This window comes from Amphibalanus amphitrite, unplaced genomic scaffold (genome assembly GCF_019059575.1).
Source record: "Amphibalanus amphitrite isolate SeventyFive unplaced genomic scaffold, NRLGWU_Aamphi_draft 001476F_arrow, whole genome shotgun sequence".
In the NCBI taxonomy this organism is placed as follows: domain Eukaryota; kingdom Metazoa; phylum Arthropoda; class Thecostraca; order Balanomorpha; family Balanidae; genus Amphibalanus; species Amphibalanus amphitrite.
In genome coordinates, this window is record NW_024882969.1 from 66,110 (window position 1) to 94,092 (window position 27,983).

Here is a 27,983-nt window from a genome sequence, read left to right on the forward strand (position 1 = left end):
TTTAGCTCATTTTGATAAACCTTGACCTGTTGTTTTCGCTGCCTGCGGAGTAGGGGAACGGAGAGGAGGTTTGCAAGCTTGGGCTGTGAAAGCTGTATGGGGAAGGGGGAAAAGTGGGACTGATAGAACAGGCGCTGCTGGAAACCGGTCTCAGATAGAAAAAGGACAAGTGCAGGTAAGTTCTTAATCTCCTAGATCCAGCCATCCGGGCGAGGCACGTGGTCTCATTATTGGCGCCTGGCGGATCCTGATCCTGATCAAGGGCCCTGTGAATTCACACCCGGCAGAATATTTGGTACTCTCACTCGCCAATTCATGCTATTGCACCTCCCATGAGATCCCCACAAGAAGAAACAACCGCCCCTCAGTTCAATCACTTGATGCGCCTTTTTGAATACCTATGCTAATAGCAAAACAATCATGAGGGCTGTTCACGGGCCCCGTGTGCGGTCGGACTGCACACAGCCTCGAAGCTCTGCCCACTGCGTCCCTACGTCAGCCTTCCGTCACCGCACACAGCGATTGCTGTGGCCGGTCAGGACTGGCCACAGTGGACCGTCCACCGCACTCAGCCGTGACGTCAGAACCGCCTACCCATCCCCTACCCCCATGCCTGCTGTACGCACCGCACGCACACACCGCACGCAGCAGTGTGCGGTGCCCGTGAACACCCCTATCATCATGAAAATCCATCATGTCATTCCGCGGCAGAATATTCTGTGTGATGTCATACTTTGGAAGCTCTGCCACCTGCTCCTCCCACTGATGTGATGCCTACTCAGTCGGGGAAACTGTGGTCAAATCTTCCATTTTTAGAAAGCCTTCCATTTTTGGAAGGATTTTCTATATATGGGTACGCACCTTCCAAAAATGGGTACGCTGACGACGTCATCGTACCCAAATATAGAAAATGTTGCGCATATGTTGGAACTTACCGATTTCCGCCGAACATGAGGCAAATGCGACTATCGCCCCTGGTCGCTTTCTATTCGCCATAGTGAAGTGTCCATAATCTAGCGTGGATGCCTAAATCCTAGCGTGGATGTATTTTAGGTAATTTTTCAAAGTAATGAGTCGTGGAAAATTGACAAAAATTTACCGACAAACGATGGTTTTATAAGACTTTATCAAACATTTTGTAAGCAAAAAGCATCAAAAACGAAAAGTAAATATCCTTAAAAGTACTTTAGTGACGGGCCATGCTTGTTCGATACCGCCGACTTTATTTACAGTGCGGAATTGTCTGGACAGAGTGCGGCGGTTTCGGGAGTGTAGTGGCGAGTAAAACTTGTATTTGTTGCCGTTTTCTGCATTTATTAGCATATTGTGTGGTTGATTTCAATTTTTTAAGGCTTTTGCCAAACATTTGGGTGGAGGTCTCGTCATTTTTCAATGTTTTTTCCGGAATATGGGACGAATTAAATAGGCGTTGCTGCGCCGTTTTTCGTGTTACTTTCTATCGAAGGACCATGAATCTTCAATTTATATGAGGAATAGTAAGTTTAATTTAAACCATTTTTTGTCAGGGCTATAGCTGTGTTCCTCCTGGTTGGTTATTGACCAGCTGTTTTCTCTTCTGAATTTCTATGTGTCCTCTAGAAGTAGAAAAAGAGAGCAGTGCGCCAGGACACCATGCTATTATATCACTATGTACATTGACATAGCATGCCTGTATTACCAACACTAGCACTGCTGCTTCTCCTTATATCAATGATCATAAATGGCAAAATCAACTATTAATGTTACACATTTAAAAAGGCCGTAACTTAAATCAAAGAATGTGAATCACAGTTGGGAACACTGAGATTAGACCTTCCAATTTTGGAAGCCTTCCATTTTTGGAAAATGCATACCCATTTATGGAAGGTCCTTCCAAAAATGGAAGGCTTCCAAAAATAGAAGATTTGACCACAGTTTCCCCCACTGTACTGCCAATGCATCATGGAATACTAGGTACCTATTCTATTATAGGTACTTCACAAAGAAACAGGCCCCATTGCCATAAATGTGGAAGGTGGTCTCTGATGCTGGAGGCGGGAAGCGGGGCACCAGGCATACCCCAAAAGTTTTCTTAAATTAGAAAATCCTTTATTCTGATTTCTTAATGCACTTCCTTGCAGTTCAATCAAACATTTACTGATAAAAGGTGTAAAGTCTTTTCTATTCTTACAGAAATTGCAAAGTTTCATCAGTTTTGGGTGCTTAGAGGAGAGCATTTGGGGAGGGGAGCATTAGCACTTGGCCCAAATAGGAACATTTGCCCCTAATCCCCCTTGGATCTGCCAGTGCGTGGTCTGGTCTAGTCAAGCTTGCTAGGAGCTGGAACAGTAAGAGTGAGATTTCTGGTTAGTGGATACTTACTGGTTTGGTGCTTAATGAGAATTGAAATATCATATTGACTAGGTAATATGGTGGGTCTTTTGTAGTTTTCAGAAGCATTTTCTGGCCGATGACAAATAGCTTTTAAGTGCACCAGCTTTTTTAACATGCCCCACTTCTTGCCATCTGTCTAGTAAATTATGGACTCTTGAGGATCAATAATAAAGAAAGAGGCCATTGTTTTACTTGCCTTATGGGCTGGCATGCAATCTAACTCAGTGAATGAAATATGCTTCACTTGCAGCTGCTCCCATCAACCTCAGATTATCACCATCAGATGCCAAAAGTCTTATGTGATGAGGCTACTGTCTTAAACTCAGATTATCTGGATCTGTTTCTGGTAAAAAAACATCCACCCCAGTTGTACCTTGTACCCACAGCCACCCCAGTTGTCAAGAGTGAGCAAATCTAACCACTACTGGATTCTAACAATACAAGCAAACATATTGATGGATCCCTATGCTGTAGCAGTTAGTATTTACTGTATGATCTAACGAATACTGCTGTTAAATGATATGTGTAGGTAGGTACTTGTGACCTAGTGTGATATATGCAGACAATTAGCATAAGCTAGCCAACAGTAATTTGAATTGCTGGGTAGTTAGAAGGCGGGGCAGATGGCTGTACACTGACCAACTAAGGTTGGATTATAGAAAAAGAGTGTGCAAGACCAGCTTATGTGTTGCTATGAGCAGCAGTAGGGTTTCTGTTGCAGGGGTGAGCCAGTTAGTCAGTCTGAACATTGGAGGGGTCAAGGGGATAAGATGGATGACATTGGCTGCTATGAAGCAGTGGTATGTTGGTTGTCCCTGTGTGAACAATGGTGGTGGGGTAGGAGGGAGGAAGGGGGATTGGGCTGAATGTAGTTTTGATGTGGACAGGAGCCAGCAGAGTGCGGTTAGATGCTTCTATCCGTATAAGCAACGACAGGGGGGGGGGGGGGGGGACGTGACGACGGTCGTTCCGATGTAGGGAGACCACAGAGGGTCGAGTCGTTGAGCCGTTTTGAGCAGTTGAATGGGGTGAGGGGATGGGAGGGAGTGGGGTGAGGGGATTAGACGGAGGGAGAGGGGTGACAGTGACCCTGATGTAGACAGGCAGGGGGGGGGGCGGCTCGAGCAATTAATCGGAGGGGGGTCGAGGGGGGGTGGGTTCGTGGGTGGCGGTGGCCCCGATATCTCGGCGTGGTTATGGCAGCGGCCGGCCGGCCGTTCAGCCGTTCCGCCGGCCCCAGTATTGACCGGTCGGGACTCGGGAGCCGGGTAATCACGGCCTATCGGCGGCTGTCGCGCTCAGAGATGAACTGGCCGACGGTCGACCGGCGCCGCTGCAGCACCGGCCGGCCGAGACCGGCGACGTGGTGTGGTTATGTGAAAGGAAGCCCTTATTGGCGGGTCATTGGGGACGACACTGTCTTGTTTTCCTCCCGCCGGATCGCACAACGTTTCCTTTCTGTCGAGCTCTGAGCGTTGGGAATCACAACACTGCATGCCGCTGTGTGAGGATTGGCTGACTCACGAAGATGATGTTACAGTGATAACTGATAACAGAGATTCAGCAATGTGCTGCTGACGCGAAGCGGTTGCATGCAGTGACACGGACTGCGGCGGTATAGTCATTGCCGATCATGAAGTCATCCCTTCGCGGCATCCACTGACTCAACTCTCGGAACACACGAGCAAACGGAGTGGCTTCGAATCGGAAGTGTGTCAGCCAAATTTGGGTCGGTCAAAGCCAAAAGAGAAGCCAAAAGCAAGGTGTCACTGTCGAGCTTTACGTATAGCTAGTTTCATGAATAACCAACAGTTGCCAATATGTCTGGCATGTCGCAGCTGTAGTAGGTAATGGCTGTTTCCAAATGACACCATAATTTGTGGAAAGTTGAGATGTTTTGCCTTGCCTGGCTCAGTATAGGTATACTCAGGGTGTCAGTGCAGGGCACAGTGCCATCAGGCTCGATATTTGTCCTTGTATAATGTCCGACACAGCACGCTAGCCGCAAATACGGCCAGAAGGCAGCGAGCTCCCCCTAACCGCTGCGTTCCGCGCTGCGGGTCGACGTGTGTCATTAATCGCCGAACAGAGTGGAGTGCTCACCTCTGCTCCCTGGGCCGGCCGTCGCGCCCGCCGGCCGGCCGTCCCGCCCCCAGCGCCGATCCGAGCGGCGAATTGATGGCGCCGGGTCAGCCGGCCGAGACACCGGCCCTATACCGAGCCGTACTCCGTTAATGGCTCGAGAGTCGTTAAAACTCTTACGGCTTTTCAGGCTCGTCTTAATGTCCGATAAATTTCCGAAACACTGACAAACACATGCAATGCCGAATGCCGTGCGCTCACAGGTTTCCCAACCTCAAGGCCAATCTATGACCCTCAGCAAACGTTCCTCATTTCATATTTAGCAATAGTGAGCATCATTACACGAGCTTATTTGAAATGGCAGACAAAGGCGGTAAATTATTTTCATCCCATCCCATATGCTGGTCATTGCCTATTGATCGTATGCACTATGCACATATGCTGGTTATTTATCTATCGAACATGTGCAGTGTGCACACAACATTTGTGGGCTGTGGCGGCCAGCTGCGTAGTGCAACTGCACTTATACACAGCCGGTGTCAGTGCCGGCCTGGGTGGTTCCCCGTGTGAGATTTCTGAGGCGGAGACGGCTGGGTGTCTGTGCCGGCAGATTGCAGCCGCCCGTCCCCGCTCCGCAGTCCGCACTCGCCCTGGCGTCCGCGGTTCGTTAGTCCGTGACCAGAGTCGCCATGTGAGGTACTCCGGCCGCCTCTCGCTTCACTGACCGGTGAGTACAGAGGGCTGCCTCAGGACCGCCCGATGGTGGAATGACTGCTCGTTCGCTTCCCATCTGCCCTCTGTCTTCACTCCTCGCCCTTTCGTCACTCTGTCCCCCTGGCCGCTCTGACCTTCGTTTTGTGGAGTGTGATATATTTTTTTTTTCGTTCGACGTGAATATTGCGCTTAACCTCCTTGGGGTGCAATTATATGACTAAATAAGCCTACTTTACCACGTTTTCGGTAGCGATACTCTTGTAAACTGTTTCATGAGGAAGAAGAAACATTTGTATAGAGCCAAACCAATTAAAACTCAAAGTCGACGCTAACTAGAACGCAAGGTTGTCGTTTTGAGCATTGGAAGCCTGTGTGGTGTGGCAACATTCCTTGACAACCTTCAATGATTGCGTTACCTCATTGGAATATCAGTTTTCTGAGTGTCGACTGACTTAACCGCGTGGAGCAAAGGAACGGTGCTGTATGTATGATAAACACATAACATAGTATTCACGTGGCCTGTTCAATTGTTCTCAGTTAGCACTTTGCAGTTTGCAGTGCACACGAGCGGCGACCTTATCTGATTCCTCCATCTGAGAGCTGCCGCGATTGTCGACCGACGCTCCGTCGACCAATTCCCCAACCTGTAACATCAGCCGGCCGAGATGAGGCCGGTTTATGGGCGGCAGCGCCGGCGCCCCTGGGAGCGCATCGGCCGACCTCAGTGAGAGTGACTGCCACCTGGCGGGCGGTGTGGGGACGGCGGTACGTGGGACAGCCGGGCGGCCCGTCAGTCGGTGTGCTGGGGTCGTTGGGTGCGGCGGAGGGGAAGGTCGGCAGCGGCACACGGACGGTGTGTGGGGAGCGTGGGAGCTGCGCCCGCGGAATTCACCCCCTCGCCGGTCCGTGCATGCCCACTCGCCAGGTAGGTAGGCAGCGGCACGGTGCCAACCCTCGCTCTCCGGTGGCGAACGGTCGTAGGTGCGCTGGCGTCACCGGCCGGCCCGAGTTTGCCAACCGACGTCTGTCGGCACACTGCCAGGATGCTGCGGCACTCACTAGATTCCGGCTGTACTGCCGCGGTTTATTATTTCCGAGCCATAGAGTTCCCTGAGACTGAATTTAAGATTGCTTCATACCGTGCCAACTGTCTTAAAATGGGACACTCTACAAATATGTCCTGATGCCCGGGCAGTTTTAGCCGCTTCTCTCGAAGTCATGGATTTGTCACCACTAGCTATTTCTGTGCCGTTTTTAGATGTCCCCGGCTACTTAAATTTCGTCCGCGGCACCTGGGACTTTCTCTCCGCGGTTGGCAGCGGTGACCGACCGTGTCTTCCCCAGTTGTGACCTTGTCTCTCCTGTGGTAGATGTGTCTCCTCATCGGTGACCGTGTATCACAGTGTATCCGCCTGTCGTGATATTTCGACACCTTTTTTTAACCCCACATCTGTTCTCCGGTGAATTTCCGGGAAGCACGAAAGATCTCTTTTTAGAAGTGTCCAATCGTCCGATCCTGATCAAATTTGTGTGTTCGTAAGCTTGCTCTGGCATTGCTTGATCTGCCAAGACAGACAAACTTGAGAAAAATCGAGTGACTGTACCTTTTTTGAAGGTTTCTAAACAACTTGTCTGAACTTCACGGGAGAACAAATGTGGGCTTTAAAAAAAGGTGTCGATTTTATCTCAAGCTGCTACCGTGTCTCCACGTTTCTCCCCCGCTGTGCCGTGTCTCGCCAGCTGTCTTCGTGTCTCCCGCAGCTGTGCCCCTGTCTTCCCCAGCTGTGTCGTGTCTCCAGAGCTGTGTCTGTGTCTCCCCCTGTCTCCCCAGCTGTGTCCGTGTCTCCCCACCCACGGTATCCGTATATTGGACCTCCCGGCCGCGGTCAGCCGGACCCCCCGCCCCCCGGACGGCCTCGCCGTCCCCTCCCCAGCGGCTCTCCGGCGCGGCTCTGGAAACTCCCCAGTGTGGTGTGCCGAGTGGCCCTGACGTGCTGTATCGCTGAGTGCGTGCGGCCCGGTCAGCGCTGAGCTGTATTGGCGGCGCCGGTGGGACGTGTCGGGAGCCCTTCGTCAGCAGCCGGCTGGTGTGCTGGGAGAGAGGAGGCGGTCTGCTCTTCGGATCTCGTTCCGCCGCAACGCTGCTATAGAGGCGATGGTATGGCGTGGGAGCAAAGTTGTCTTCAGCACTCGTAGCGCAGAGATGAGATCTGGACACCTGTGTGAGGACTTTCGTGTGGTGGAAACTGACGGTCTTGGCGTGAAGTTTGTCGATGTTTCATCACGCTGGATCTTGACCTTTGGTCCCGTTTTAGGATTCCGGTCTTCAGCCCCAACCGGTCTCCTGTCAGGTAGTACTCCGGCCATGCGTTGGTGATTCATTCCGCGTGGCCTCTGGTCTTGAACTCTCATTCCCGTCTTCGGTATCGGTCCTCTATCCCGCCAATATCCCGGCTCGGCCGTCGGCGACCAGAAGCCGGGCTCGGCCCGGAAAGGCGATTCACCTCCGACACGGAGTGGCACGCTACTCTGCTCCCCAAACGGGGCATAACGCAGGCAGACGGCAGCTCTGCGCCGCTCAATATCAGGTGGCAGCCCCGTGGGACGCCACACGCGATCGGGCCGCTCTGATGATGATTGGGTTTTAGGGACACCCGGGCCGCATCGGTCACCGTCGGTCGTATGGTGCCGCCGGCCGTCTCTGGACCTGCGTGTTGATCGTGTTGTTTGCGCCGCAGCGCTGGTCTACTGTGGGCGATCCGGTCGACCGGTGCGAGGCCGGTTCGGGGCACACCTGTTTGATGTCCCGACGTCTGACAGATGCGCCGGACAGGCTCCCGTTCGACCGGCGACGAAACTGCCCACGCCGACTCAGCAGCCGTGTTTTGTAGGCATGACGTCATATGCCTACGCCGGCACATTTTTAACGAGCTGTTTTGTTCCCGTATGTACGAGGGGCGTTCAAAAAGTTCTCGGCCTGACCATGAAGGAGCAGAGATACGATGTCGACTTATTAGACCAAAAATGTTCATTTAGTCAAATAACCAGCGTTAAGACAAAAATATTTCGCGCAGCGCTTCGCGAGAGGCCCCTGGGTCTCCATAGCCAAATGGGTTTTGGACGCATCTGGCACGTCCAAGACGGCTGCTTTTGTCTCCTTACTGTCAGCGAAGTTGCCACTGCTAAGCAATTTCCTTATGTTGGGGAAGAGGTGGCAACCTGAGGGTGCAAGGTACGGAGAAAAAAGTGGCTGTGACAACAACTCGAAGCCACAGCTCACTGCTTCGCTGATCGTCACCCTGCTCATGTGTGCTGGTACGTGGCCCTGGATCAGGCGCACACTTTTAGACAGCTTCCCTACTCTCTCCTTGATATCTGCTGCTCGCTACTGTTATCGAAGGGAGGTGTAACATTCATCAGTGCGCCCCTGTTTTAGAAAGTTGACGAGCAGAGCCCCGCCATCATCCAAAAATACAACCACTGTCACCTTGCCGTCTGACTTAAACACGTCGCACACATTTGGTGGCCTTTACTCAGTGTGCTTCCACTTGTGCAACTCGGTCACGCCCTGAGGGTCAATGTGTGACACCCACAGTCCCTCCACGGTAACAAGTAGTTCAATGAACTCTTTTGGATATTCGATATAGGGGCCAAAATTTTCGCGTTACGCCTCCTTTCGAGTTTGCCTTCCCTCTGGAGTCAGCAAACGGGGATGCATCTTGCAGAGATCTTATACATATTAATACGCTGTCGAAGAATGGCTTTGAGGAACCTGATAGACAACTCCGCTTCTGCTGCGTTGTTTCAGACCATAACATTTGTCATTTTTCACAAAGAAGTGCTTATTTTTCATATTTTCTTGAGTCAATGCTGTTGATGGCTGGCCACTGCGGGGGTGACCATTAATGATCTGTTGACCAAAATTGAACAGAGATGCCCACTTTTTGACGCTACTGTAAGAAAGACAAACCTCAACATGTGTTGGCACTAGCTTTTCGTGAATAACGTTTGGTGCATTTTTCTGCAATACATGAACCAAATCACTGTTCTCTTCTGGGCGTCGCCCATTCTGACCGGGAATAGCAAACTATGCTACGATTAATTAGCAGCCTGAACCAATCACAGGACAGATTGGTTAATGGCTACGTAAGTGGACATCCCAATAACATATCATTGAACACACCGCGTTGCAGGCCGAAATTCCAACTCCTTCATGGTTGGGCCGAGAACTTTTTGAACGCCCCTCGTATTTAGGGCGCAATGTCATCAAACGAGATATGCGGAGCAACGGTGGAGAATATGTTTATGTGACATTGGTTTTTACCCTGCCGTATCTGGTCTGATGTTTTTCTCTTGCTGTCCGTTTGCACGTCCTCGTGGCTTGGTGTGAAGAGATTAGTTTTCTGTAAAGGCTGCCCAGGAAAGGAGCGTCAGTCACGGCACCACCAGGCACGGAAGGTCGGCGACGCAACAACCATCCGTTTCTATTAACGTGACCTGCTGTCCGCTGGGTAAGCCAGGTATGTTTTCATTAGTGGCTGTTGGTATTATTGTGGCTAGAATAGCCGTCCCCGCTGCTCGTTTGGGATAAGTCTCTCTCGTCACGCAGCAGGGTATGCCATTCTTAGGATAACTATAGATAGATGGATCGTTGAGCTGGCCGATACCGTCTGTCAGTAGGTGGGCGCTCTCAGACAGTGTTTGCGTGTTATGTGACAGGCAGTAGGCGTTGCCTGACTGAATGCAGTATTGTCTGCTGAACAACAAACGTGTGTGTGCCAAACAAACACAAGTGTCCCGAGAAACACCAACAGGGCCAGAGCTCCCCGTCTTTTATGTTTGCTCGTTTACTCCTTGCTCTTTTGTTGGATGCACATTAGCTGGATCATCTGTAAAGGCAGATCTGTAACTTATTGGCTTCTTGTAATGTAAAAAACAGCGTATTGCTTCGCTGTTTTCAGCATTGTGTTGTTATAATATTTATTGTGTTTTTGTTAAGTACTGTCTCCACGTGTAAACATTTTTGGTTTTTACTTGTTTTAGCAAACGAGAGTTTTGCGCTTTTTTCGCTTTTTAACAGACGCTTTTGCGAGTTTTGCGAGTTTTTCGCTTTTTACGGTTTTAGTGTGTCAGTCTTTCAGAACAATTACAATTTCAGAACAATTTCAATTTCAGAGAAAGAACATCTTTCTCCGCCCTTCGTGCGCTGTATGCCGTGGCCCTCTTGTCCCACAGGGCAGGTATCTGGCGCACAGCTTCTATTAACCCCTCGATTTTCGCTGTAAAGATAGTTATAGGGGTATCATCACGTTACCCTATTGCTATCACCGCTATGACATCAGTTACTTATCAATTATCTGAAATGATCTGATATCGTAATATCTGTTATCCATAGACTCACTATGTAATTATTTGACATCCACATCGTCGGAATAGCAACAGAAGTTATTGGTATGGTTGTCTGAGTACTTGCCATGATAATTGGCTTAATCAAATTGCGTTTCATCGCTTTCCACACTTTCCATTGCATCCATTTCACCGTAAAATGGTATTAATAGCAGAAGGATTACCTTCTTAGCCTTGTCAAAAACCGGAAAACTTTCATTCGATCCAAATGTTTGGATAAAATTGCGCGTTTTACAAATGAGAGTTTTGCGTTTTTTAAAGGTTTTACGAGTTTTGCATGACACAACCTGACGCGTTTTACGAGTTTTGCAGTTTTTTGATTTTATGAAGCCACGCGTTTTTCGATTTTTGACAAATCTTCCGCCGTGGAGATGGCACCGTGTAATTTAATGGTACAGATCAACGCCGGATCATGAAAAACTCGCAAAACATCAAAAAAGCGTTAAAACGTCATTAAAAACGCGCAAAACATGTACCGTGGAGAACGACCTTTAGCATAATTCAACAAAAACGTGCAATTATGGAGTTGAATAATTCTAACTATTCAATTCGACATTGCGCTTACCGCTAAGCTATCAAATTCAATCAGCCGGGTGCAATTAGAATGTCTTATGTCAAATTAACGTAAGGAGTGAAGCGGACCCGAATCCGTTTTGGTGGGAGTTGGTCGTGCCCACAGTGACCGACCGGCGACCACCCCCAACGGCCACGACCGGACTGAGACCGACGGGACACGGCTAACTCGGCTCGTAACTTCGTAACCCGACCGGGTGTCAGATGTCCCGACTCGTCCCGAGAGAGCACCTCAATCAGTCAATGGAGAGGGATCCAGGTCTTGATAAGGCGTTGTACCGCAGCTGCGAATGGATGAGTGAGAGTCTGTGCTTCTACACCTTTTTACCCTCAAATTAAAATGACGGGATTTCAAGTTGAAATAGGTATTGGACTTTCAAATAAAAACGAAAGGATTTCAAATAAAAACGACAGGATTTCAAATCAAAATCAAAGGACTTCACTTTAAAACAAGGAGAATTCAAATAAAAATCAAAGGAATTCAAATTAAATCTGATTTTGATATAGTTAAATGTGGATATTTTGAATCGGTTTGTTTGCTAATTATCAAAAGCAGAACCATCTCCTACTTCCTGATGTAATGTTCCTCCAGATAGGTACACATTTTCAGCCTCCAAAACTGTATTGGGCAGTGTCCTCTCACGAGCGTGACCATCGAGGCATCAATGCTATCTCAATATCATGTCATTCTTAATATCATGCCTTCTCCTTGCCCATTCTTTTATGTTTTCCTCGCTTGAAGCCTGGCTTTACACCACGTCGTCGCGGCTCACCAATAGGGTTTTCGTTCATGGTATAAAAATGGTCTACACTAGGGTTACCCGCGTGCTCCGCAACGCGAAGAAGGGTTGTTTTTGACCCGTGGATATTGGGTTGGTCTGCGTCGATTTGGTTGGCATCCATTTCGTTCGATTGCTTTTTGACGGCCAAGCATTTTGTAATAAAACAAAAAAGATACATCGCATCGAGGTGCCCGTGATTACGAGCGAGCGAGCGCAGCGAGCGAAGTGAGTCTTTTCAATATAACGGAAAAATCTCAGTATGAGCGGCCCGGCCCGGCCCGGCCCGGCCCGGCCTGTAACGCTTTTGAGAGGCTTATATCTCAGCAACCGCTGGACCGATTGGCCTGCGGTCCTTTTTGTTGGGTAGCCCCATCCCTTCTACCCCGTAATTGACTACTTTTGATACATCTCAGTGACCGCCGTGGCACGTGCCACGTGAAAAGTCAAGGGTGTTCAAGCAGTTTTGCAAAAGTAATGATTTTGAGAGGCCCATATCTGAGCAGCGGCTTGAGCGATTGTCTTGCGGTCATTTTTATAGGGTAGCTGCATCCCTTCTACCAAAGGTCGGATACTCTTCATCTATGTGAGTGACCCCCACTGCACGTGCAAAATACAACAATAAGAGGTGCCAAATTTGTTCCCATTTCAGTAGCTCGGTAATTACTGGGGCGATTTCGCTGAAACTTGGCATACAGGTAGGCACCCACCAGGCAATGCATTCCCATGTGTTGCGGTTAGGGTGCTACTGCACGTGCGCACGTGCAGGGGGCGTTTCCAGATCTCGAGAACGGCTGGGCCGATTGCGCTCAAATTTGGTACACGGTTGGGGACCAGTTAGTAGGGTGCCGTGCAAAAGTCATTTTGGACCCCGTTTGCACGTGCGCACGTGCAGAATGCCGCTTCCAGATCTCAGGAACGGCTGGGCCGATTGCGTTCAAATTTGGCACACCGCTAGTAGTATTATCATGCGTTCTACTTAAGAATGATTCGGAAACTGGCGTGAAGTCTTTTGAGGACCATCGATGAATTTCGGTAAAAATGATTATGTAGTGGTTTGAAACATTTGCATTTTTTAGAATATTGTTGCTTGTCATGCAAAAATGTTGGGTGTATCTTGGACAAAATTGAATGCTCTTTCAAACGGTACCAGTTTCAATTGCGAAACATATCAGGTTATGCAGCAAAACCCGTGTAATTAAGAAAGCGGCACATCATCGACAAAAACCATTTTCTCCAGCGATTTATACCACCTTGATTTGGATCAATCAGCTTTTCACAATTTTCCCATGAGAGGCGGTACATGTCTCTTGCCAACAGGCGTTGTTTCAACTCGCTCTGTTTCACGGTCACCTAAAAATAAAATCAATTCCAAAATCCCCAAAAACCGCAATTTTTCAAATAAAAGTGCCCTCTCCGGTGCACGTGGCGCGTGCTATCCTCTGCATTGCACACCATTCAATAGCCCGTTCAATTCTGTACACGATGCTGTTTTCCCCGTGCCGGTCGGACCCCTGGTCACCAAGATATTGCACGGGAACTGGACCCGTGTCGGCCAAAATTAGCCGTTTTCGCCCGATTTTGCACGCCGATTTATACATGTAAAGTCTATGACGCGAATTTGCATTTTATGAGCACGCGCCACGCGCTCCCTATCAATCCGATCGAGCTGAGACCCCTCAAAGGCACGTCGCGCATCCTTGATCTATAAGTTGTGCAAATTTCACCGGGCTAGGTGCAACGGTCTGGCCTGTAGTCCACGCAAAGCAGCACCAAGTCGGGACCTCGGTAACGGACAGACGCACCCTCCTCAAATAGTAATATAGATTTTTATTATTATCATGACCACTGGTCAGCCTTTATGAGGTATTCCGCCTTAGAAGAAAATGAATGGAGGAATGAATTAAGATTCAGCGGATAATTAGAATAACCGAATGAGCATTCCCGCCAAAATACCAAGCACATATACTTGTTATGACATTTTTGGGTTTAACTTGAATTCCTATAGTTTTAATTTGAAATCCTAATATTTTTAGATGAAATTCCCTCGTTTGTATTTGTTGTCCTGCGGTTTTAATTTCAAGTCCTCTTGCTTTAATATGAAGTCCTATTTATTTTATTTGAAGTCCTTTTATTTTAACTTGATGGTAAAAAGGTGTAGTGCATATTGCTTACATCTGACACATCAAATGAAAGCAAGCAAGCTATTGTGTATATTGACATTGGCGTGCTCGAAAAGGCTTAGCACCTGTGCTACTTGAGACCATATCACAGCTATAACGGGGATGAAGAGGTTGAAAGGGTGATACACGGTGCACACCCACTTGCTCCATTGTGACTTAGCTTGACCCACGCATGCATCACCATGATGAGTCAGCGCTCTATCTAACTTCGCTCTATCTGGGCGGAACAGGCATCTTCACATACCTCGCCACGTGAGGGTGCGAGTGCCATCGTTGGGAGCCTCTTCAGATGCCTGTGCATACGTCAGCACCGACGTTCTTAGCTAACGATAGCCAGGCCGTCGCCGATACAGGATAGATAGTGCTGTCGGACGCCGGGCCGATAACGCACACTGACGCTCTCCCGGACCGCTGCGGGACCGCCGCGCCCGTCTCAGAACCTCGCGTGTGAGCGGTCCCGGGGACCCGCCCGCCAGGTCAGGGGTCAGGGGTCACCCGTGTGTGCCGACACTCGCCGGCCGTAGCGCTGAGGGACCGCCGCTGTCCACTGCGGCTGGTGCAGGTCAGGGTCGGAGGCGGATAGCTTTCCTCTGACCCCAGCCTAAACTACGGCAGCGCGGGAGATAAGCACCACCAATTCACTGTCTCAGCCCATGGTTGTAGCAGACGGCCACCTCCGCACTCACGGACGGGGAGACTGATACATTCCTAGCCATTGACTTGGACATTGAGGAATGTTGACTCTGTGGGTTGCAGTTCAAGGAACATGTAACGCGGACTTAGTGATGACACATAGCGAGATGGGTCTTCCCCCAGCTGCTACGGCGTAAACCGGTTCCTTTCAAAGCCCAATAGCGACTGGGGGAAATTGGTTCTTCAGTGTCTCCCAGTAGCCAAGAGCGAAGATGTCAGAATGACTTGCTGAACAGTTTTTGCTCTTGTGCGATAGCGCCTCTGTAAGTACACAAGCAACGACGTTGACGCGTCTGACGTCTTATTTGGACGTCCCGATTCCGCACGCCCAGGTAATCTGCGGTGACAGCAGCATTACTTTGTGTCGTTTAGGATCCTGCGCTATTACTTTATCCTGATACCTATTTCTTTCGATAGGCTCGTCCCATCTCGTCCATCCCGACCAGATCGATGATGATTTGGTGTTTTAGGGCACACCAGCAACGAGGCTATATGGCGCCCGACCATATCAATGCGAGGGTCAGGCGATACAAATTTCAAGCCACCACATCGTGGCTAGAGCTCCTCGCTAACATGCGTACGATATGGGTACGCCCTTTCCCTGTCCTCATTTTCATCATATCTCGTTCTGTTATCTCGTTCAACGTGCAGCCGTTCGGTTTGCCAATAGTGGTGTTATTCGCACTGCTTTTCAGCCAACCGTTGTGTGCCAAGGTTTGGTCGTCACTCCATTGCCAGTGCCGGCCAACGCCCCATCGCTTTATTTAAAAAAAAAATGTTTTATCTGTGCAGTATAGCATTGTTCCGACCGAGCCACGCATGTGAGGTGAGCAACGTTTGTTTCCTGCGAAACCTGAATTACATAACTAGGTTCCGTTTTATGTTTTATGTTCGTTTTGGGGTCTGCTGAATGACAGCGGAAGTCTGCACACTGCACAGTGACATTGACGGTCTGTTGGCTGGTAGTGGGAGGTACGGTTGACCGACAGTGAAGGTCTGTTGACTGAAGATCTGTTGACTGGCATAGGATGTTTGTTATGTGATAGTGAAGATCTGTTGGCTGACATTGACTTCGGAGGTTCGTTGGGTGACACTAGAGGCAGGTCTATTGACTGACTACTGCAATGGTGGTGTGGTTGTGTGCGTGCTGACTGCTGGTGTACGCTGACTGATAATTGCGGTTACAACATGCATGCTTTCCTCCACACCTGTTAACATCACCAGTCACGAAGCCTCAGTTATTCACAACTGCCATCGCACTGGAAAATCCTTGGACCGATGACACTGACTGGGCCGGTTCGACCTTGACTGTCACACTGACCTGATAGCTCCAACCACGCGACAGTCGCGGGGCCAGTCTGTCGCGGCTAGGAGCGAGGGGGACTGGTGGAGGTCACCCGTCCCCCCGACTGGGGGCCGGCTCTACCGTCGGCCCACTGCCGGGTGATGGCGACTGATGGGACGGGCCGAGCGGCCGCCGGCTGCTCGCTCGCCCGGTGAGTGGCTACCCCTCGACCCGGCCGCTATGCAGATTACCCATAGAATATGGAATCAGTTCTGCCGGCAGCCGGGAGCCGATCGGTGAATTGGCTTCGCCGGCACTGAGCGAGCTACCGTGGGCGGCTATATTGTGGGCTGTGGGCTGGTGGATTGACTGAGGATTGCTGATACGTAGAGCTAGCGGCCAGAATAAAGCACATTAGCGCAGTGCGGATTTCACAATTACGCAGTTAGATGCTTTAAACACATCGGAAGTACGACGTTGGGTGCTGTCATGCCCACTGCCTACCCTCCCCATGTTCAGTGCTCACTGGTGCGAGCAGGCTGGCAGAGTTTGCTGGGGCCTTGGAGCTTCCGCTGCTCGGACCTGTTACCAGAGTGGCCGTAAAGAACGTGCCCTGCCTGAACTGTCGACAGGCGACCGGTTCCGCTGACACATGGTCGCGCTGACGACTCGTTGTCTGGCCTGTGAACCCGTTTCTCGCTGTGGCTCGTTCTGAAATGGCCCAGCTCTTTGAGTAGTGATGCGCCTTATTTGACGGAATACCAATGGTCTGGGGCTGCCTGGCTAGACTGCGACATTGACGCGGCTCTGCCGGCTACCGGCCTCTATGGCAGAGGCCGGGACTGTGCCGAGGAGGTCTTTATCCATTTCCGATCGATCGAGATAAATCGAAATAGAGTCGAAATAGAACCTTCCAGGGACACTTTCGGGCGACGACCTGGCGTGTCTCCGTTCTGGCCGACCCAGTCGGCCATGTGACCCTTGTCTCCGTTGTGACTCATTGTTCCATTCTGCTCCGACCCGTGTCTCCGCCCTGCCTGGACCCGTGTCCTTGTTCTGCTCTGACTCGTGTCCCCGCCCTGCCCTGATTTGTGTTCCCGATCTGACCTGACCCACGTCTCCATTCTGCTCTGACCTGTCTCCGCCAAGCCCTGACCCGTGTCTCCGTTCTCCGACAAGTGACCGGTGTCTCGATTCTATTCTGACTTATGTCTCGGTTCTGCTCTGACCTGTATACCCGCCCTGTTCTGACCCGTGTATCCGTTCTGACCCGTGTCCCCATTCTGTTCTGATCCCTGTTTTGGTTCTGCTCTGACCCGCACACCCGCCCTGCTGACTGCTCTGACCCGTACACCCGCCCTGCTCTGACCCGTACACCCGCCCTGCTCTGACCCGTACACCCGCCCTGTTCTGACCCACCCGTACACCCGCCCTGCTCTGACCCACCCGTACACCCGCCCTGCTCCGACCTGTGTTTTGGTTCTGCTCTGATCCATTATACCCGCCCTGCTCCGTGTCTCCGCTGTCCTGACCCGTGTCTCGGCTCTGACCCGTGTCTCCCCCTGTCGCAGGTGTGTGTGTGACGCAGGTGGTCGCCGGTGGCAGGCGGCCGGTCGATTCTCCCCGCGCGCCGCTCATGAGGACGCGCCACATCTCGGCCGGCCAATCGATGCCGTGCGCCCGACGCCGGCTGGTCGGCGGCCCGGCCCCCTGAGCGCCCTCGCTCCACGCTCGCCGCGGCGCGGCCCATGTACTCGGCGGCGCTGGTGGTGCCGCGCGGCCGCGGCCGCCTCCTGCGCTACCTGGTCGGCTGCGTGGCCGCCCTGCTCTTCGTGCAGTGCTTCCTCAGCCTGCTGTCGGCGCGGCGCGCGCTACCCACATCGTTCTTCCAGTTCGACTCGTCAGCGGCTGTCTCACCGCGGCTGGTGCTCGGCCTCACCAACACCACGGCGCGGCCTCCCTCCACCGGCGGCGGCGGCGGGCCGCGCGACCCGCTGCTCGTCAAGGTCATGGTCGACCCGGGCAGCAAGGCACCGGCGCCTCCGGCGGCGGCCGTGACCGTCAACGGCACGGCCGCGAACGGGACGGCCGCGCTGGTGAACGTCACCGCGTCTAGTCAACGGCCGCCGCTGCCGACGGCGACGACCCCCGCCGGCACGAGCAGCCCGGCCGACGGCCGCCAGCGCTGCCCGCCGGTGCCGCTCAAACTCGGTAAGCGAGGAATCAGGTCCGCCGGATGGATCTTCGCTGCCTTGCTTCGGCATTATTTCATGATTTTTTTTCAATATCTTTGGTCAGACTTTGGAACATACTCCCGGTTTATTGCCAGTAAAACCAGATGGGCAGGATTACTTGCATGTTTGCGCAGTGAACACACATCGTGAGCAATGGTAGCTACAGCTAGGCTGACGGAGAGTTTATGAAGAATTTGCAATGAACTCAGGGTGACATAAAAAAAACACCATTACAGATTTGTGCTGGTGGTAGCTGATCGTCGATACCCAACAAAAAAGACAAATATCACTAAGAACCACCTGGCTCAGATGCCGAGCTTTGTTTTGTTACCTTTTCAGAGCCCACCTGTGGCTGCCGATGTGGTGTTGGCACCATCGCTCCGCATTCCACAGTCACACACATAGTGAGGTCACCGGACGGCCCATTATGTCGGGACAGTGAATGCTGAACGTGACACACTGATCCACCAACCAATTCACAGCCTTTCAGGCACGGACAATGCTGATTGCCGAGGCTGTCCCTTGTAGATGCTGACATGAATTAGGTCAACTGAACTAACTTGCATACTTGCTAAAACCATTGTATTCGTCGTGCATGCCTTTTTCTAATTTGGAATCAAAACAGCTACATTCTCTCCGCCTCTTCATTTTACCATTAAAATTTAAAAGTAAAACATCCTATCGCTCATTGACTTTCGGCGCCGACTGATCTACACTCTACAGTTGTGCAGTCGTATTTACTGTAGCATTGCAGATAGTCCTCTCACTCAGCGGCAATCCTTTCAGATCAGCCGATAACAGGGAAGGCTTTGTTTCAGTGATGACAGCAGATTAGTAGCCGTATCTGGCTATGACTAGAAGGATAAACTCAAGTGTCAAACATACTCGCCACCAGCTTGGGGTCATCGACACTTGACGATCTGAGACGGGAAACTGCTCGTAACTGTAATTGGTTTTGTCATCTTTGCTGTATTTTTTCTGTATGTAAGGCACAAGCTATCAGTCACTGCTCATTGATTGACTTCTTTCCTGTTCTTTTGTTTTTTTTTTCGTTACTACTTTGTAGTTCTTTATTTCCTTCTTTTTCCTTTCACCCACTTTCTGTTCTTTTTTAGCAGTTCGCGGATACTTTGTGAGCCATTATATTAAAGTGTTTGTTATGTTCCAAGCATTGCTAGCCAGTTGGCCAGAGTGGGGTAGAGGGAATTTCTTCGTTTTGTGAGTCATAAACGTTCAGCGCAATGAGGAGCGCCTAGACTGTTTCTGGGCCATTTTCCCCGTCAGCTCAGTTCATATCCCAAAAATATTGAGTGACTAACTCTTTGTTTTGGTATCATGTTTTGCCCTTCATAGTCCCAAGGGGCTCAACAAGTTATGCGTCGCAGCATTCATATGTTCCACAATCCACAACTCTTCTGCTGCAGCTGAATTTTGTTTGATGAAAGAATGTTTGAATGAACAAGCCTGCTTCGTATGGTTCCCGGGGGGCCTGACTACATCCACTCCTCACAGTCGGTTTTCGTCGGAGTGAGCCTGTATCAGAAGTTACTGAGACGCCGAAGATGGGAACACGATCCTGTGGGACTTTGCGATGTCCTATATCATCGTAGATTTCGTTGAGCACTTGCAGTAAGACATGCAATTGCAGAGCGTTAGGACGTAGATTGAGGCGTTACTCTCGATGCAGACGGCACATCATTGTCTTGGAGTTTGACACGCAGGTTTTTGAGTCTATTCTGATCTCCCGTTGCATCATATTTGTATAATTACCTATCCCAGCTAGGGTAAACTATTTAGAAGCGGATGAAAACGATAGTTCACGAATTACACGCGTTTCTTGTATACTCCGCTGGTATAAAAAAAAACAATTACTGTACGCGATTTTTAGTGTTTATTTTACGTGTCTTCCAAGAAAATTTAGAAGACGGGATGTGTCTAGCTTGCGGCACAGCCGCACAGTACTAACATGCGCGTATCATACGCGTATACATGCGAACATAGCACATGCATATACGAAAAATACATGCTGGGCTAAAATACAATGCCAACATAGGTACAGAGAACGGCATGCTTGCAGCATGCTAACGTGCTTAGGGTCAGACGCTGCTGTAATAACTCTTACAAACGTTGAAGTAATAATTCTTCCTAGACGTGCTTGTATTAGCTAATGTTCGTTGAAAGTGAAATAAGCACATTTTCTCGCATTGTAACAAAGTTCTCCTGTCGCCCAGTTGGTTCATTTCATTTATGACGTGCTCCGTTTATTAGTGCTAGCAAGCTAAAACTAGCCACGGTAGGATGAATGGACATGCATTTTTCCGCTATTACACCGAACCTATTCCCGCGATATTCCATTCCACATGCCCGTAGGCACCAACTTGGGTATCTCAGCACATGCATTGCGACTTTTTGCATAAAGTGTCCATAGTTCAACACGTTATACAAACTAATAAGAATTTTTTTCTACGACTGCCATCGTTGCAACTTGCAACACTTTTCTCTTTGATAATAAGGAGGAATAGAGAATGGTAAGCACTGCTACACTGGGCTCGAACAGGTTCCGAGTCGTGCTCAACAGTGCAGCGTTTTCTCTTCCGCACAGACCATAGGTGGATCGATGCCGCTTCTCTAACCAGTTGCATCGCAAACTTTTCCGTTGTGCCACGAGTCTCGGATTGTGTGTGTGTCTCAGTGTGAGATGTGCTACTGCTATTTTCTCGCGTCATATTTGTGTCTGACTGTACCAGTGTCCGACCGTACCGTTTGCTGGTGCCACAGTTGTAACTTGTAATCTGTATCCACAACTGTGACACAGTGGTATGTAGGCATGCACTGTGTGACCGTGCGACAGCACTGTGCTGTTCGTTACCCCAACCGTCCGACTAAGCCACAGTGGCATATTGCCCACCATCCGACCATGCTGCAGCTACATATTGTTTGACTACCGTGGTCGTGAGTTCACCTAAACCGTCCCATCACCGGACCGTCCCAGTCGTGTGTCATCCACCGTCTGACCATGCCGCCCCTCCGTGCTGCAGTCGGTGTGTTACCATCTGACCGTATACCACCTGTCTTACCTTCTGACCGTGCCGCCCCTCCGTGCTGCAGTCGGTGTGTTACCATCTGACCGTATACCGCCTGTTCTACCATCTGACCATACCACCTCTCCTGTTCCGCAGTCGGTCCGCTGGCGGTGCCCTCGTCGGCGCCCTCCTGGGACCAGATGGAGGCGGAGGAGCCGTTCCGGCGACTCACGGACGGGGGACGGTATCGGCCGGCGGAATGTGTCAGCCGCCATCGAGTGGCCATCATTGTGCCATATAGGTGAGAACGGTGTCCGTACGGCCGACTGTGTCAGTCGCCATCGAGTGGCCATCATTGTGCCATATAGGTGAGAATGTGTCAGTCGCCATCGAGTGGCCATCATTGTGCCATATAGGTGAGAACCGGTGACTGGTGTCAGCCGCCATCGAGTGGCCATCATTGTGCCATATAGGTGAGAACCGGTGACTGGTGTCAGCCGCCATCGAGTGGCCATCATTGTGCCATATAGGTGAGAACCGGTGACTGGTGTCAGCCGCCATCGAGTGGCCATCATTGTGCCATATAGGTGAGAACGGTGTCCGTACGGCCGACTGTGTCAGTCGCCATCGAGTGGCCATCATTGTGCCATATAGGCGAGAGGCTGTGTCCGTACGGCTGAGCCCTAAGGATGACCGTGTCGGGATACAAGTGTCACTTATGCAAAGTGCCAATTTTCAAAGGCACACTTTTGGTAACATTGGTGCCGGTGTGTAAGGTTGGCTGTAGGAACTCGTCTTTCGGGTCCCCCTTTCCAATAAGTGTCACTTAGCAGCAAAGGGGCTCTATATGGTACCGGTAACGGGGAAGGTTGGGGTCTCAGAGGGCGGAAAGCTCCGGTGCAGGTGTTTCGTGTTCCTCCAACTGTTTCTCTCATTTCAGTCAGTCTTATTCTCCACCAAATTCTACAAATAACCATCCTCCGCACTCAAATCTCTCTCTCTCTCTCTCTCTCTCTCTCTCTCTCTCTCTCTCTCTCTCTCTCTCTCTCTCTCTCTCTCTCTCTCTCTCTCTCTCTCTCTCTTCTCTCATTTCTTTTCTTCCTCTCCCTTTCTCCGTCCTTTCCCACTCTCCCCTCCCCACCGTCCTGTCCTCTCGACATCACGTGCCGTCGTTATGCTGACCCGTGGGAGCTGCACAGCTGGCCGGCGCTCCGTCCCTCCCCAATGTCTATTCTGTCTCTCTTCCGCCAGTGCGGACCACCGGGCCCCACGCTACCTAACGTCCTGACACGAACCAAACCAGCGCTGGGTCCAGAATAAAATATGAATCTTACAAGTGCCCATCGCCGCACTTCTGGTAGCCCTGCCTAAAATGCGACCTCGTAACAGCGTTTGAACCCACACTAGCGCCCTTTCCCTCACCAGCAGCCGACCCACCCTACAAAATTATCGGGTCCCTCGCTAGCGCTCTGATCCCCACAATAGCGCCCAGCCCCACACCAGTGCCTGCCGCTCAGCCCGCATCAGCGCTCGGCCCCATACCAGCGCCCGGCCAGGGGGTACGCGCTGTACGCTGATAGCGAGTTTCCCTCGCCCAGCGGCCGCCCTGTTTATCGCCGATTTTTTTTTGTGCTCGCCTCATGATACGAGCGTCCGGCGGGCACCGTGGACAGGCGGCGCACACATGGTAACATGGGCGACTGTAATTCCGACCGTGTTTGCTCCCAGATAGGCCGGCGACGGCGACCTGACCTGCGCGTGCTTTGACAATCGTCTCATGCTGATACAAGCTTTCCTCTGTTCGCAGGGATCGGGAAGAGCACTTACGAATGTTTCTGTACCACATGCATCCGGTGTTACAGCGTCAACAGCTAGATTACGGCATTTTTATCGTGGAACAGGATGGTGAGTGACGCGATTGTTGAACGCCTTTTGGCCTCATGGACGTCTTCCCGTCAGTTATGCTTATTGTTCATGACCACTATGACTGTCTCGACAATGAAGACTGCATCGTATTTCCGTCCACACTGGAACTAAACGAAGGAGCGAGTGACTGTGAAAGTGCTCTTTAGTCAGAGTGATAGCCAGTCTTGCTTGCTTTTGCGGTGTGGTACCTAATATAGATAGTTTGTAGCCATTCTGCGCGGTATTTGCAAGTTACCTAGCTCGGTATTCTTGTTCAATAGTCGGTTTCACTGTCCACATCTTGACCATCTGTGCCTTCTTACAGCCAGCTAGCTCGCTTTGACGTAGTTGACTGCAGATGGTCAATGAGCGCGTTCAGGTACCGATTTTTCAGCCTCATTTGACCACCCCGACCGGACGACCGGCCGCAACACTGGCGGATTGGTCGTCATGTGTCTTTCTACGCACATGCGTGCATGTCATGATGCGGTGTGCACACTGCACAGCCTGGCTTTTTACCTCCGTGCACATCTGAGTGATGCCACTAGCCTCGAATGACGTCACTGCCACTTGCTTTAAGTGATGAGACCATCGGCATCGTCTCCGAGTGATATCACTGACCTCTGAAGTCATTGATTCTGAATGACTTCATGTCCGCCGCCGCCGCCTCGACCACTGCCAGGATGCTGAGTGTCACGAGCCCACTGGGGCGAGCACTACCTAGTGCTTTATTCCCACTCTAAATTCACAGCCGGACTGTCAGGAAGAGAACGCCTCCATCCGTGAACCGGCTTTCGACACCGTTTGTAAGGTTTACCCACACATCCTGACACATCACGTACAGAACTGATCGAACACACAGGTGCTGTGACGGCTGTGTCTGTGTGTGCCTAGTGCCGGATGCAGCCACTCAGTCCTGGATTAGTGTTGTACCGGGCTGATCGGATATCAGACACTTGTCTGTGCCGTGCCGGAATTCAATCAGTATCCTTCCCGAAATATGAACGACACGTATCGGACCACAATAGTGAAGTATTCACCGAACACTTTGTTGGGACTTCAGAACTGCCGTTATTAAGTATTCTGCCGTTACCCTCGCTGCTGGACGGATCACCTTCGTATGTGGCTGATAAGTTGTTACTGATAAGTAATGCTTAGACCCTGTATGTGACCGTGCTCTCTGCCCTTGCCGTCAGGATCTGATATGTTTAACCGGGCCTCGCTGCTCGCCAGACCTCTCAGGACTCTCGCAATGTGTGACCGCTCTCTGCCCGTGCCGGCAGGATCTGTGACGCAATGTGTGACCGCTCTCTGCCCGTGCCGGCAGGATCTGATATGTTTAACCGGGCTTCGCTGCTCAATGCCGGTGCCATGGAGGCCATCAAGCAGTACGACTTCCAATGTTTTGTCTTCCACGACGTGGATCTTTTGATGGAGGACGACCGCAACCTTTACACGTGCCCGCAGCAGCCGCGCCACATGTCCGTCGCCGTCGACTCCATGCAGTACAAGTTAGTATCGCCGCCGCTAGATGGGAGCACCGCAGCCGTACTTTGCTAGGCTTCGTAGTTTTTTCTTAGCAGTGTATTTGGTTGGGTAAGGCAGAATGGTTTACTGCAGCTGACGTCCGAAGTATAAACGTTATATAGTCAGACTAACATTGCATACGCTCGGTTTCTGTATGAGCAAACCCATACACCAGTTAGTCTGGATCACTTTTTACAATGTAAGTCACATTGCTTAGAGATTTTGCTCCACGGACTCAGCCCCGGTGACTCACTAGGGTGTCTGCCCAGACCAATGTCTCTCCTAATTCCTACCATCCTTCCGGCTCTGATGTGGTCTTGTCAGACCGAAAGGGCATAACCCAACAAAACAAACGGGAAGCTTTCCGTCGTGACAAGCGGTCAATGGCTGTTATTCGCATGCATAATTCTTACATTTGGTTATTCGTGCCTAGTCTGTTCTTCATTGAGATCGGTGTAACCGCTATTGACCCCCGTAGGATTCTGCTACAGCTGCCAGGTTTTCTGCCTACCCTTATTTCTGCCGGTGATCCTATGTGCTCCGGCCTCAGACCCTCGTGTGTTGCCCCCGCTGACCCCATATGCTCCGCCCATTAATCCCGATGTGTTCCTCCCGGCAGACTGGCGTATCCTCAGCTGTTTGGCGGCGTGTCAGCGATGACCCGCTCTCAGTTCGAGCTGGTGAACGGCTTCAGCAACCAGTACTGGGGCTGGGGCGGCGAGGACGACGACATGTACAACCGGCTGACGTACCACAAGCTGCACATCGCCCGCTACCCGGCCAACATCGCCAGATACAAGATGGTCAAACACAAACACGGAAAGGTTAACCCCAAACGGTGAGCTACATCTCAAACTCCTGAATGCTTTTTAGTCTGTTGGAAGTGGACGCCTGGGAAACAGGTCGACAAATTATAAGTTTCAGAGGGCGCTAGACAGATGCATTGAGCTGAGTGTTTATGGGTCTGTAATTTCCGCGGATCTCAGAAAATTTTTAAGTTAAGATCGTCCCGTTGGAATCTTGTGGGTAATATGTTTGGGATCTACTTCATCTAATATAATCTGGTTATAAACCAAAACATAATTGAACCATTTTAAATTTCAACATATTTCATTATAAAAAACTCTGTCTCAGCAAAACAAATCAATCTCCGTGGGAAAAGGCCCCAGGTCCGATTTCTCAGATCCATTGCACAAGTCTGGTAGGTGCCATTGACGGTTGCCGGTAGTGGTCGCTAGTAGTGGTCGTTGGTAGTGGTCGACCGTTGGCAGTGACTGTTGGTAGTGGTCGTTGGTAGTGGTCGCTAGTAGTGGCGACACTGGACACTGGGCGGTCTGGACTCCATGTGTCTGCGCTGAGGCCGGCGGTCGGGGGACTGTTTACACGTCTGAAAAAGGAGGTCAATAGTACCTTATCTGAGGCCGGGGAGGGGCACCATGACTCCCCTGAGAGGCTGGGCCGGGCCAGGCACTGGTATCGGCAGGGGGCTGTGCATAAACGACTCCGACGTCCTAAACGGCCGTAGCAGCTGGGTATGACGATCGGCCGAGTCCAACCGTCGGTAACAGCTGGGTCTGACGGTCGTAACAGGCGAGTTAACTGTCGTAACAGCTGCGTCTGACGGTCGTACTAGTCGAGCTGGTGGATGTCTGTGGTGCACAACGCCGCTGGCATTTCCTATCATTTTCCTTCTCATTCACCTTCTTTCTTGCCCTTGTTAACTTGTTGCGTGGAAACAGTGGCGAATACACGAGTTTTCTGGTTGGATTGCGCCAGTCATCTCTGGCTAGCGATGGGTACCTGGTTGACTGTGAGCCGTACGGTATCTCTAGGTATATAACGGTACGGTATCTATAGGTACGTATAACGGCACGAAAGCTATAGGTACCCTGAACCCTAAACCCTAAAGTTATTATTAAGTCGTCCCTGATAGTTCCTCTCGTATTCCAGTCCGTCCTCCTCCTCTCTCCTGACTGAATTCCCAATGGTCGCCCATGTAAACCAACCGCTTCTCTTTGTCGCCACTGCTATAAATCAATCATTGACCACCGTTCCTATCCAACAGCTACTCCTGCATACCAGCTGCTCCTGACTGCCTATCCCGTGTGTCAAATGTTCCTGTTCAACGGCCATTCCTGTGTAACTACCTACTTCCTTTCTGAGGTGAGGATCTATTTTCTGACTATCCTGTTTTCTTTGCTGAACTCTTAGCTTCGACTTGACATATTTTATGTATTGCGGCTCACCTGTTTTCTACATACGGTCACTTGACTCAGTGGATTGACAATGATCAATTAATGCGTCAGCCCCGTGTGTAAATATTCACTTTCGTCACTTACGAGTTATCACATGTATTTCGTTTGCCAGAATCGATGTCAGCCGTTCCGAATCTCCCCATGACGTGTTTGTATCTGTCCCAGGTTCGACCTGTTGCGGCGAGGCAAGAAGCGCTTCACCACGGACGGCCTGTCGTCGCTCAAGTACCAAGTCAAAGACATAGTGCTGGATAAACTATACACCCGACTGTTGATATCACTGGGCCGCCGGTGACGGAGCGCGGTGCCGAGCGGTCGCCCCTAGTCAAACGCCGGCGGTCGGCGGTTTTAGGCGGATCGCGGGTGCCGCGGCGCGCAGACACTCGCGACAGTGATACGCGCGTCCGGCCGAGCGCGCTTCCTCTCTGTGGCTGTTGTACCGATGTGGACGGTGGGCAGTCGGTGCCGCCCGCGCCGACACGAGATTATCGTCCGTTTTATGCCGGATGACGATCGGTACTGGTTCGTCGTATATAGAACTTTATGGGTGTGTGCCGGTGTGGACGTGTGTGCCTGTTTATGTGTGGAATGGAAATACACATGTGCAATGTTTACCGTGAATGGGCTTTGTGGTGTGTGCTGTGCTGAGAGTTGTTTGTCTCGTCAGAGGGAAGTGGGTTGATGTAGGCACATTACGACTGTAGCGTATCAGGACGTCAGAATTTGATGTGTACCAGAATCTTTGCGTATGGACGTCAGTTTCTGGGAGGTACCGGAACGCATTTTATATGGCGATGCAGGGTCTGATCCGGGAAGATTGTTTTGAAGGAGTGTTTTAACTTCAAAGAACTTCCGAACTGTTTTACCACATGTAATCCTGTTTTGTATGTCATCCTGTTCCGAGCTGTTTTACTTATTTTTCATCTTTTCATGCGGACTTAACGGTCCTCG

General features: G+C 50.8%; 1 protein-coding gene across 3 annotated transcripts; it reads left to right on the forward strand.

Moving 5' to 3' along the window:
• The first annotated feature begins 37 nt into the window (after window positions 1-37).
• LOC122373321 (beta-1,4-N-acetylgalactosaminyltransferase bre-4-like) lies at window positions 38-27,653 on the forward strand. Of its 3 annotated transcripts, XM_043351278.1 has the most exons (9): window positions 45-175; window positions 5,066-5,182; window positions 17,660-18,299; window positions 21,502-21,646; window positions 23,153-23,250; window positions 24,578-24,761; window positions 25,397-25,615; window positions 26,843-26,940; window positions 27,198-27,653. In XM_043351278.1, exons 3-8 carry the CDS (start codon window positions 17,837-17,839, stop codon window positions 26,937-26,939), a joined length of 1,206 nt encoding a protein of 401 aa, XP_043207213.1. In that variant the 5' UTR covers window positions 45-175; window positions 5,066-5,182; window positions 17,660-17,836; the 3' UTR covers window position 26,940; window positions 27,198-27,653. The 3 variants fall into 3 exon arrangements, with proteins under 3 accessions (XP_043207210.1, XP_043207213.1, XP_043207212.1); XM_043351275.1 differs by lacking the exon at window positions 26,843-26,940 and having other exon boundaries at window positions 38-175; XM_043351277.1 differs by lacking the exons at window positions 45-175; window positions 5,066-5,182; window positions 26,843-26,940 and adding an exon at window positions 5,962-6,094.
• The last annotated feature ends 330 nt before the right edge of the window (window positions 27,654-27,983 follow it).